This window comes from Brachypodium distachyon, chromosome 4 (genome assembly GCF_000005505.3).
Source record: "Brachypodium distachyon strain Bd21 chromosome 4, Brachypodium_distachyon_v3.0, whole genome shotgun sequence".
NCBI classification, from domain to species: Eukaryota; Viridiplantae; Streptophyta; class Magnoliopsida; order Poales; family Poaceae; genus Brachypodium; species Brachypodium distachyon.
This window is the reverse complement of record NC_016134.3, coordinates 40787290-40799364: the sequence shown is the minus strand read 5'-3', so window position 1 is coordinate 40799364 and position 12075 is coordinate 40787290. Positions and strand designations below refer to the sequence as shown.

Genomic DNA, 12075 nt, shown 5'->3' with positions numbered 1-12075 from the left:
CATGGGATCTCTCGAGCCCAAGCTAAAAAATAATCACCGAGGACTTATTCCCTTGTTAGGGCATTCATGACTCTCTACATCATCTTACATCATTAGAGTGAACGATAGAATAGTTTATACAGTGCGTTGTGTGTTAAACTTGACTCTCTGGGATTTGTTAGCATTCAATTCGATGGTCTACAATGGTAACGAGATCGACTATTACCTGACTCTTGGCTACTAGCCTGACTGTTCGCGAAGAGTCAATTTTCTTCAATCTTCCACATCAGAAGTCTGTTTTGTGAGAGAAAGAAACACATGTTTGCAGTGAAGTGTGCAAGAACTGACTCTTGGCTACTATCATGCTGGTACTTGTTTATGCGGCCGGCAAACAGAACTTTATAAATGGCAAATATTGCTGATGATCCGAAGCAGTGGCTTTTTGCTACGAAAGATACTCTTACACATGCTGATTTTACCAAGCTAACAGTCACCCTATGGGCAATCTGGTGGTCCAGGAGGAAAGTGGTTCACGAGCGGATTTTCCAAAGTCCAATCTCTACATCCCATTTTATCAATAATTTCCTTGCTGACCTCGACACCGTTGAAGTGTTGAAACCGATCGACAAAAGAAAAGGGACACTATAGCGAATCAGATTACTAATCAGAGGATTTGGCTTGCTCCTGCAGAGGGAAAGGTGAAAATAAATGTCGATGCTGCTATCCAAAGTCTGGAGGAAAACGGTTTGCAGCAGTGTGCAGAGCTAGTGACGGCTCACACCTAGGTGCCTCGGCAGTAGTTTTTGAGGGAGTCACCGCGCCGGCAACCCTGGAGGCGATGGCCTGTAACGAAGCCGTGCAATGGACATCAATATATCACGTATACAAGTTGCGAGCGACTGCCTGGAGGTTATAAACAATCTGCATTGGGACTATGACGGCATACGAGATGGTTCTAAGGGAGATTAAGGAGAGGACAGGCCAATTTCCGTTTGTCTGTTTTGAGCATGGAAACGGGAGCATAATTTTGAGGTTCACGATCTACCGAAGTCAGCTAGCACTCTGCAGCCCGGTTGATTTATTTGGTTGCTCTCTGTTTTTTCCCCTGTGTAAACATTTTGATCGATCAATAAAGCTCCCGTTAATCTAAAAAATATATATTCGTAATTCTCTAAAAAAACATTAGCTCCGATCAGCTAGCAGCCAATGTGAAAGATCGGTATGGTCGGCTAGAGGGGGGTGAATAGGCAACTAACAAATTTTAATCTTTTTCTTTTTCTTTTCTAAAAAAATACACACACTTAACCTGAGGTTTACTAAATTTTCAAAAGGTAATGCAACCCTAAGATGAAGTATAATAATCGAAGCAATAGCCGAAGCAACTAGATAACAGGAATGTAAAGGGTAAGAATGGATACCACACGAGAGACGAAGATTTCACCGAAGTTCCACCGATTGGGGTAGGTATACGTCTCCATTTGGAGGAGTGCTCTACCACAAAGGTAGAGACGTCACAAAGGCTCACTCTATTCTCCTCTCACGGCATCACAAAGGTGAGTGAGCTCCACTAATGGCTTCCTTGAAGGCGAAGACCGAACCTTTACAAACTTGATCGGGGCTAGCTCCACAATTCAATTGGAGGCTCTCAATCCAATCCTCAAGCTCCACAATCCCCAAGGGAAGAGCTCAAAGCAACCACTTTTGTCTAGGGCTCCCAAATGCCTAAGAGAAACGAAATCCACAAGAGAAACAAGGGGAATCAACTTTGTGACTTGGTGAAACCCTAGATCTAGGTCTTCTCCTCCAATCCTCAAAGAATCAACAAGGGGGAAGCTTTTTGGAGGGAGATCTAGTAGAATGAAGCTTAAGGATTTCTTGGGGGAGAGAGGGCTGTTCTTTGCTTCGTGCTCGGGCAGAATAACCGTTGGGGACGAAGGGGTATCTATTTGGACTCTCCAAAATCTAACCGTTATGCACTGCAAGTTCCAGGGGCGGAACTTCCGCTGGCCATCGGACCTTCCGGTCGACCGGAAGTTCCGGTCCTGTTCCGGCTCAACTTCCGGAAATCCACAATGGATTCCAGTAGCGTTGCGGACCTAGTCCGGAGGTTGGGCGGAAGTTCCGGTGTTCCGGAACCCCACCGGAACTTCCGGACCTGGGCAGACAAATGCACACCAGTTAAGCTCTAGAGTTGGCTCTCTCTCATTTTTTGGGTAGGCTTTATGTGGATGTAAGATGTTTGTTTGTGTACGTGAAAAGCGATTCACCCATTACTTTCCCATGTGGACTCCCTCTTAATAGAACGGAGTTCTTACGACTCAATAACCGAAAAACCCGTTAAAACTCCACTACTCTTCATTTTCCAACTTGAGGGCATCGAATCGTTTTGCGCCATTTGATATCACATCTGAAATACTTAACGCACGATTAGTCCACAACACACGTTGTCATCACCACCAAAATTAACTAGGAGAGAAATGACCTTTCACAATGTACCTTTTGGCTTTTGAAAAAAAAAACTACTCCCTCCGTCCAACAAAAGGATGTCTCAACTTTGACTAAATTTAAATGCATCTATACACCGTCATGTCTAAATACATTCAAATTTTGACAAACTTAAGACATCTTTTGTTGGACGGAAGAAGTAGGACCTATGGCCCCTGCTTAACTGACAGTGCCTTCTTTAAAGAGGAAAATAGAGACTTTGATTACAAAGTGCTGCGAGGTTGTCGGATCGGTCGACGCATCTTACCAGAGGCGGTTTGACTTTATGTCGGGGCGGCGACGCCGGATGTTGGTGCGACGGTCGTGGTCTGTGTGCGGTTTGCTCGATGCAGTTTGGGCTGCAGGTGGCCGAGTTTGTGCGGTGTTGCGGCTCGAGTGTGAGTGGTGTACATCGTGATGGCGGTCCTAGAAAGTGGTGTTGGTGGTCTGATGGGCATGGGGAGCTGCTGGATGTCGAGGTGGCAGTCCCGGAAGGTCTTCAATGTTGAGTGTGTAGTCATCATGTCGTGCGGGCAACAAATTGCCCTTGATGTGGTTGTCGGTGTAGTGTTGTCACAGTTATCATGGAGGGTTGGCTTCTTCATCTGCATCGCAACGTCCATGTCGGCTTCTCCCATAGCATTCACGATTTCTTCTCTCCAATTTTGGTGGGACGTTGTGTGGTCTTAGCGGTTTAGTGTTTGGGCCTGCCCCGTTTGTGCTTGTGTTTGTGAGTGGGCTTGGTCCCGTTGTTTCAGTTTTCATTTGGTTTCCTGTTAGTTAATTGGACAACTCTTTTCTTAATTAATGAACCTTTTGTTTCGGTTCAAATAATACTTTGTTTTAAGTGAAACTTCTTCGAGTTTGACCAAGTTTATATAAAAAAAATCTGTCAACATATAAAACTCTATATTATTGACAGATTCTTCAATAAACTTGATCAAAGTAGAAGCATTTTAAGTTAGTACAAAGTTAAAACTGTTTATGTTTAGAAACGGATGCAGCAGAATGGAATGAACGGATGGAGTCGATAGGTTCTCGCGTGCCAAAGTGCAAGGTTCGGTGCACATGCTGATAGGAAAAGAAAGAAAGAACGACTTTGACCGATATCTGAAGTCAGAGATGAACGTGTAGGTATCTTCTGGAGAGTTGTTGAGCCCCGGACCAGACTAGCAGTGAGCAACACGCCGCTTTTGTGGTCAAAGGAAAGCCCAGACCCCGAAGTGAGGCGCTGAGAGTGAGTGACTCGGAGAGGTCTGCGTGTTGAGAAAAGTCGCCCGCTGATGCCTGCGTATATGCTGCGTCGACCCCTTCAACTGTGTACAAAACATGCACGATGAGATCGACCGCTGTCGTAATGCCCTATCTGAGCTGTGTTATCATGTTTTTTTTTCTTCATAATAATGGTAGTAGAAGAGAGTACTTTGTTGATCTCTGCATCAGAACATGCAAGAGTTGGCAGTTGTATTGCTATCATGTCTTGTACTGACGAGATCCATTGTTACTGCCTCGATTATAAGAAACTGAGCAGATTCACTTTCACCTGTCGCGCAAAGGAAGAGGGGAAAGAAAAAAGAGCAAAAGCCGAGCTGAACTGACCAAGCAGGCCGGCAGACAGCAGTGCACTCCACTCGGTTTGCAGCTGAGTCAGGTGTGCGTCTGTGGTTGGACTGGATTTGCCTAGGTTTATGTTTATGATCTAGCGAGATGCTGCACCGAGGCAGATCATTTGTTATATTTGTCCGGGGATCGGATGATTGGTTGGCTTTTGAAAAGGAGCAATCTTTTGATGAAGTGCTCTAAAAAAGAAGCAACTTTGGAGTCTGGAGAAGAAGGTGATATCCGTATCAGCGTTGTACTTTCCGATCGTCCAACGTAAAGAACTGAAACTTGTTGGCGTGGCAGTAGTCCACATGACCACAGGTCCACAGCCACACACGTAGTGACATATAGGCATTTGTAGTTTAAGGTCTTTATAAAATCTACTCCGTAAACTTTGATAAACGGGTGATGAAGGCAAGATCCTATTTTTCAACAAAATAAGAAGGCAAAATAGTGTACACACAGCGGCAGATGGAACACGAGTTCTCACAGCAACAGTGCTTGCCCCCTTCACCTGCACTGCTGGAGCATTAAGAAGTGTTACTCCATTTAATGCGTTTACGAGAGACAAATATAGTCTTACGCTGGTTTTTGTGCTAAGAACCTTACACTACTATCACAAGTCAGTCCGCCTCTTTCTCCGTCAATAAACCAAGACGAAGCCCCTCGATGCAGTTAATATTAGAGTAAAATACACCACTATTTCATGAACTTGACAAAAATGAACACTTTAATCCATGAACTAAAAAAACGCATATTTAAACTCCTAAACTGGGATTACTATGTCATTTTAGTCAAAAACGGTTCGGCAGAGGTTTACACATGCCACGTGGCCATCACGTCGGCTTCGGCCAGGACCGCGGCTTCTAATCCCTCTTTCACAGGTTGTTTATTATTTTGCAAAATCACCCGTCCCGCGGATGGTCGACAAGGAGCGGCAGCTCGGCGAGGCCATGGCTTTGCTCGATTAGGGAGAGTCACGGCGGAGAGCTAGGCAAGGCGGATGGGGGAGAGGCACGGCTGCAAGGTTAGGGATTGCTCCTAGATTGGTGATTTTGGCCACCTATTTGGGAATTTTGAGATGCATTTTAACCGGATGGGTGATTTTGTAAAAAAAAAACATGCGAAAGAGGGATTAAAAGCCGCGGTCCTGGTCTTAGCCGACGGGTTTTAGCCTCAACGCACCGTTTTTGGACTAAAATGACACAATAATCCCAGTTTATGGATTTATGTGTGCGTTTTGCGAGTTTGTGGACTAAAGTGTTCATTTTTGCCGAGTTCATGGATTAGTGGTGTATTTTACTCATGTCCATACATTTAAAAAAATAAAACATACTCCCTCCATCCCATATTAAGTGACTCAAATTTATCTAAATATGTATGTATCTATGCGTAAAAAGCGTCTAGATGCATGTAATAAAAAGTCACTTAATATGGGACGGAGGGAGTAATTGATTCTTGAAAACTTGGGATACACCTCGTTGAATATTTGTGTGCGTAATGCATGCATGCATAATTTTTTTTGAGGACACCTCAAAAGGGGCAGGGGTTCCTGCATTTCATTATAGAAGAATTAGAGTTGCCCAGTTTATTAGAGAAAACCGGGCAAAAACCAGATACAAGAGGACGAAGCCCCTAACAGTCAACAGGAGGAACGACACAACGAACAAACGCTCCGCCTACACGTCAACACACCATCGGGAGAACCGAAGAAGAACCCCGCCATATCGAAGCACACATCACCCCTCCACTGAGCAAGCCAGATCCGGCATGACTCCCCAGAGAGGGCCGAAGGACCTTGACGGGCTCCAAAGGAGCACGGAAGAAACATCGTCAGAGCCCCGCACCACCGAACCGCACTCGCCGCCACCACACGAAGGGGACATAAACCAAATCCGCGAAGAGGAGCAGGTTTGGGCCACCCTGATGCAGGAGGACGTGAGGCGCGCCTCAAGAACCCGGCATCATCCATTGCATCAGACCTCCTCAGGACCAATGCTTTCCGGGGCCGCCGCCCCGGCACCCAGAATCTGACCACGCCCCGCGCAGCAACCGCCTTCACCCCCTTCCGAGGCCGCTGCCTCGACATCCTTCCTCTGCTTGACTGAGACCAATCTGCGTCCCAAAACGCCAGATCGGCGGCCCAGACAACCAAGACGTGACCCGGGGCCGCCGTCCCGGCATCCACCGCTGAAGCAACGCCGGTGAGAAGCCACACGAGCCACAACCATACGCACGGGGAAGGGAGACGAGCGACTGCACCAAATTTGCAGCCGGAAACGCCTCCGAGGAGCCCGCCGTCTGCCATCGAGGCTGGCCAGGCCGGCTGCCGGCCAGATCCGGCACACAACCACCCACCGGCGCCAGATCCGCGGCCGGACATGGCCACCAACTCCCGGCAGCACCGGGGCCCGCCGCCGCATCCGCCCGACGAAAACCGCGCCTCCGGGAGGTGCCGCCGCCCAGCCGCCCGAGGCCGTCACCATGCTCGGCCGACGCCTGCACCACCACGCACCGCAGCAGGGAGCGCGCCAGCAGCCAACGAGAGGAGGCCACCCCGCCGCCACCATCCCAGGGCGTGCACGGCTTAGCCGGCACCCCCTCCGGTGACGGCGGCGCGAGGGAGAGGGCAAGGAGGCCCTAGGCCGGCGGCGGCTAGGGTTTCCCCCGTGTCGCCAGAGGAGGGCGACGCGGGGGGCTATATGCATGCATAATTGACTTTATGGAATTTATGAGCATATATATGTTATGACCACTTGTAGGGACGGATGTTTTAGAAACAAGTGTCGCCGTCAAAATTAAACGTGTGGGGTTCTTGATCTGCTTTGTGCTTTCATTCTGCTCCCTCGCACTGGTGATGATGTTGATATCCAATCCAATTAGCCACGGCGGCCATCATCTCCTACCCACAGAGACAAAAGCATGTGCCACTCTTCTGAGTTTTCATGCCTACGTACATTGTGTCACCACTCACCACCAAACCAATATAGAAACAGATGAACAGAAGGAGAAACAAAAACTAAATCTTGTTTTTAGAATCTCTAGATTGGAGCACATGTTTGTGGTGGCCGGGACAATGGCTTGATCATGTCCTCAGTCCTTGCTCAACTGGAATGCACAAATTTCTTGAGGACAAAAAATATTTTCCTTATTGCCAGTTTTGCGGTGGATAATTATTTGCTGAGATGAATGTGATGAGAATTGCAAATCAGTAAGCCTGTGGGATGTGGATAATTGGATATTCATCCAGCGGCATAGAAAGGTGCAGAGGATGTAAGAATTTACATATAACTTTTTTTCAACTTAAAATTCCGGAGAATTAAGTACTCCTAATAGACAAAAAAAAATCCGTTACTTGCTTTGAAAAATAGACATTAATAGCCTCTTGAAAAGCTTGAAAAACAATAGTCCTTGTAGCCACAGACAGTCGCACAGGCCACAGCCACAACAAAACAGAGAAAAGGAAAAGAAAAATGAAGACGACAGCAAAGTGGCACAGTTATTCCTAGTGTGAAAGAAAATCAAGAGGAGAAGACCGGAGACTACCAAACGTGTGCGGGCTCCTTTGTTTAACAGCTCGCCCCCTCTTCTCCTCCTCCTCATCCGCTGATAAGCAGCAACGCGGTTGTGGAAGAACACTGGAACCTAGTTAGGCGAACCTCTGGGCCGGGGATTGAGACCAACGTGAGAAAAGTCTAGAGGCGTCCAACTTGCAAGATTCGCCGCTAGTGAGTTCCATCTCTTGATTCCCCAATAGTTTAGCCGGTGCAAGAAGAAAGATGGGGTTTTGGAGCTCCGGGGTCACTTATTCCGTTGATTATTGAGCTGTGGAGGTTCCCTGGCCGTCCCTGCCGATCCTTGTCTCCGCTGGGCACTGATTGCTTCGTTTCTGCTGGTTAGGAACTCCGTTTCGTACTATTTCTTTGCTTGAAGTCTTGAAGGTTCTTCATTTTTTTGTTCAATTTGTTGATGTTTCGTTAAGATCATGTGGTGAAAGTAATTTACTCGACTCTTTCTACAGTTCGTGGTGACCATCGACAGAGGCCAAGAATCTGCCTCTCAGCTTAGTTGCAGCGGTAGGAGATCTCTATGGGACAAATTGACAATTTTCCGTAGTTTGATGTGCCAAACTGTTGTTCTTGTGAACTAACCGGCGGGGGCTCTAGGGGTTAGTGGGAAGAGGGGCTTGCTGTGTCCTGTGAAGATAAGCTCAAATCTTGGTATATTTCAATTCAGTTTTGGTTTCCCAAAGTATTACCTGGAGTGGTGGGGTTTGCTAGATTTTGCATTTTTTGGAATTTGTCGAAATACCACCCCGAACTTAATCAGTTCTTGGTTTGGAGATGGAAAGACAATCCAGCTCCCGGCTTGGAGCTCTAGAAAAGCTGAAGAGCTTCAGGGGCATAGAGAAGCAGAGAAGCTTCAAGTTCTTATCCATGGAGAAGCAGCATAGCTTCAAGGAGAGGAGGAGCAAGGACAGCCCCGGTAAGAGGGGTGATTCTGCGCTCCACCTTGCGGCGAGGGCCGGCAGTGTTGCCCATGTCCAGAAGATCTTTGCGGATTGCGATCCAGAGCTGGTGGGGGAATTGGCTTCCCACCAGAACCAGGACGGTGAGACCGCACTGTATGTGTCCGCAGAGAAGGGGCATGTGGAGGTTGTGTGTGAGATATTGAAGGTCTGTGATGTGCAGTCAGCAGGGCTCAAGGCAAACAATAGCTTCGATGCATTTCATATTGCAGCAAAGCAGGGCCATCTGGGTTAGTCCTTCACTTCCTTTTGTTCAACTGTAATGGTGGTATATTGTTTAATTTGATCACAATGAACTCTGTTGTCAGTCAACTATTTTAGTATTGCAGTTGTCTAAATGGGTATTATTTAATATGTGGGTTTGCTGAGGTTATCAGCGCAAGCGGAACCATTCATGTTGGCTTATTTATAGTTGCAGTTCTCTATGTTTATAAAGAATGACTTGTATTTTATTGACTTCGGCTAAATTCTTAACATATCGGGAATGCAGTGGAATGTTTTCATCATTTTATTTCCTTAAGGCATGTGGTACTAAAGCATTAATGGCCTGATTGCTTCCGCATTGAAGGTTTTTGAAATTTATCTGTCTGGTTTGTTCTAGATTCCAAACAATCTTGCCTGTTTTTCTAAATTGAGTGTGGATTCACGGTTTTTATGCATGGTTTGTGTTGTTGCATTAGATTTAACAAGGGATGCTTCTTAGTACTTTTTGGATCTGCCAGCAATATGTGCTGAACCTAATCAACTCATGTAGTTTTCAATAGGCATTGGAGAAGCGCAAACTACTATCCTACTCTTGTACTCCCTCCTTCCGAAATAAGTGACGTGGATTCGTATAAGATTCGGGACGGAGGGAGTATTATTTTACTTGTCAAGCAATTTCCGGTTTATATACCTGTTTCGTCTCTTGATTTTGCAGATGTTTTACAGGAGCTATTGCAGGCATTTCCTGCGTTAGCTATGACAACCAGTTCTGTCAATGCCACAGCTTTAGACACTGCCGCAACTCAGGGCCACATTGGTATTGTCAATCTTCTACTGGAGACTGATGCAAGCCTTGCCAGGATTGCAAGAAATAATGGCAAGACTGTTTTGCATTCAGCAGCTAGAATGGGCCATGTGGAGGTGGTAGCATCATTGCTAAATAAAGACCCGGGAATTAGTTTCAGAACCGACAAGAAGGGACAAACAGCACTACACATGGCTTCAAAAGGCCAGAACGCTGAAATTCTGCTCGAGTTACTGAAGCCCGATGTCTCAGTGATCCATATGGAAGATAACAAGGGGAACAGGCCACTGCATGTTGCAACTCGGAAGGGCAACACTATTGTAGGTTATCATATCCAAGAAATATCTTTGATTTTCTTCCATATTTGTTCAGCCTATGTTCATTTTCAAGTTAACATCCAATGCTTGCTTAAACCAGCAATGCTAGATGTTCTAGAACAAAATCCTTAGGCAATCACAGTCCATCAACAAAAATAGTAGAAAGATTTTCTTTCACGGACTTAAGAGAAGGATGAAGTTATAAGCAGTTTTAACGGGAATATTACTGGACTCAAGTATATGCACTTAGCATTTTTTTTACCTCATATTTAATATCCTTGCTGATATTTGTGTAATTCCTTACAGATGGTTCAGACTCTAATATCTGTTGAAGGGATTGATATCAATGCAACCAATAAAGCTGGAGAGACTGCTTTTGCCATTGCAGAGAAACTGGGCAATGAAGAGCTTGTTAACATTCTGAGAGAGGTTGGTGGAGTAACGGCAAAAGAGCAAGTAAATCCTCCGAAATCAGCCAAGCAGCTTAAGCAAACAGTCAGCGATATTAGGCATGACGTGCAATCACAGTTCAAGCAAACACATCAGACCAAGATGCATTTCCACAAGATCAAGAAGAGACTTCAAAAGCTCCACATTGGTGGGCTAAACAATGCCATCAACTCCAACACCGTCGTGGCTGTGCTTATTGCCACTGTTGCCTTTGCAGCCATATTCACCATTCCTGGCAATTTTCTGGAAGATATGAAGAAAGCGCCTGATCCCAACATGACCTTAGGGCAAGCATTGGTAGCAAGCAAGCCAGCCTTTATAATCTTCTTGGTCTTTGATTCCCTGGCCCTCTTTATTTCACTTGCTGTTGTTGTTGTCCAGACCTCTCTGATTGTTGTTGAGCAGAAAGCAAAGCAGAAGATGGTGTTTGTGATGAATAAGTTGATGTGGCTCGCGTGCATCTGCATATCAGCAGCCTTCATAGCGTTGACCTATGTTGTCGTAGGTCGGGATGACGAGTGGCTGGCTTGGTGCACAATGGCAATTGGCACCGTGATTATGTTGGCTACTCTTGGTTCCATGTGCTACTGTATCATCACTCACAGGATGGAAGAGAAGAGCATGAGGAGGATCAGAAGGTCCTCCACAAGCCAATCATGGTCAATATCAGTTGACTCGGATACAGAGCTAGAACTGAACAGTGGGAAGAAGAGGATGTATGCAATTTAGGATGATGCTGAAACGTGTGGCCAGGTCCGGTATGTACAGAAGCCCGTTTGCCTGAGGTCACTTTGCAGCATTCAGTGGACTGGCCTCAAAATATCTCTAGGCCTAGAACATGGCAGCTGTGTGTCTGCAAAAAAGCCTTATTGCACAAACAGAGGAGACTTCTCAATGCAGCTCCTGGGTAGGTTCATTCCAGCAGCCACTTTTTATAGGCACCATAGGAGTTTTTGTGAAGCATGTTTTAGTCTTATGCATACGACTGTGCATGATGATGATACATCATGCAATTATATATACACGCTAGTATATTAGAATAAAGTGCCATTTTGTCAAACTTCTGTGGTCATGGATGCTCATCTTGTGTAACATGAGTCCAAAAAAGAAAGTGATGCCTGTTTTGTCGACTTGACCATTCAGATATTCCCCTACTGGCTGTGGTCACTGAGGCTGCAGAATATGTTGAGACCAAAAGAACAATGATAAATGACTTTGACGAGAGAAAATTGGGTCTGCCTAATGCTGCAATGCTCGTATGTGACACATCTTTTTTCAACTTTGTTGACCACAAGGATATATTCAAGAAAAACCGTCAAAATTCTGGGCATTCACCATAAACAGCAAACTCTTGCTTATGTACGAGAAATCAGGATCCAAATCTTCAGGATTTAAATCTGAAATAAATTCCCAGGATTCCAAACTGAAATTTGATCTTTCAGTGAGGGAGGGTCTACACGTCCTAGGATTCCTTCCTGATGCTCTCCAGAATGTACACCATTCTCGGTGATCGCTACAGCGATTGAATTGAACACCGAGCATGCGTATTCCAGAAAACGACGGGCAGATCGAAGCGGTGAGAGTCTAACTGATGGTGCCAAATCAGATGCCAAGAAGTCTTTGTGGAAGTTGCTCCAAGTCTACACCGTCCCCGGTGCTGACAAAACTGAACATTCAGAATTTTAGAAGTTAAGTCCTGCTGAAGA

The 12075-nt window shown here is 45.9% G+C and overlaps 1 protein-coding gene across 1 annotated transcript; it reads left to right on the top strand.

Moving 5' to 3' along the window:
* The first annotated feature begins 7583 nt into the window (after positions 1 to 7583).
* LOC100837322 (ankyrin repeat-containing protein At5g02620) lies at positions 7584 to 11552 on the top strand. Its single transcript, XM_003578408.4, has 4 exons — positions 7584 to 7960; positions 8087 to 8823; positions 9513 to 9922; positions 10226 to 11552. Exons 2-4 carry the CDS (start codon positions 8409 to 8411, stop codon positions 11096 to 11098), a joined length of 1698 nt encoding a protein of 565 aa, XP_003578456.1. The 5' UTR covers positions 7584 to 7960; positions 8087 to 8408; the 3' UTR covers positions 11099 to 11552.
* Positions 11553 to 12075: the final 523 nt, after the last annotated feature.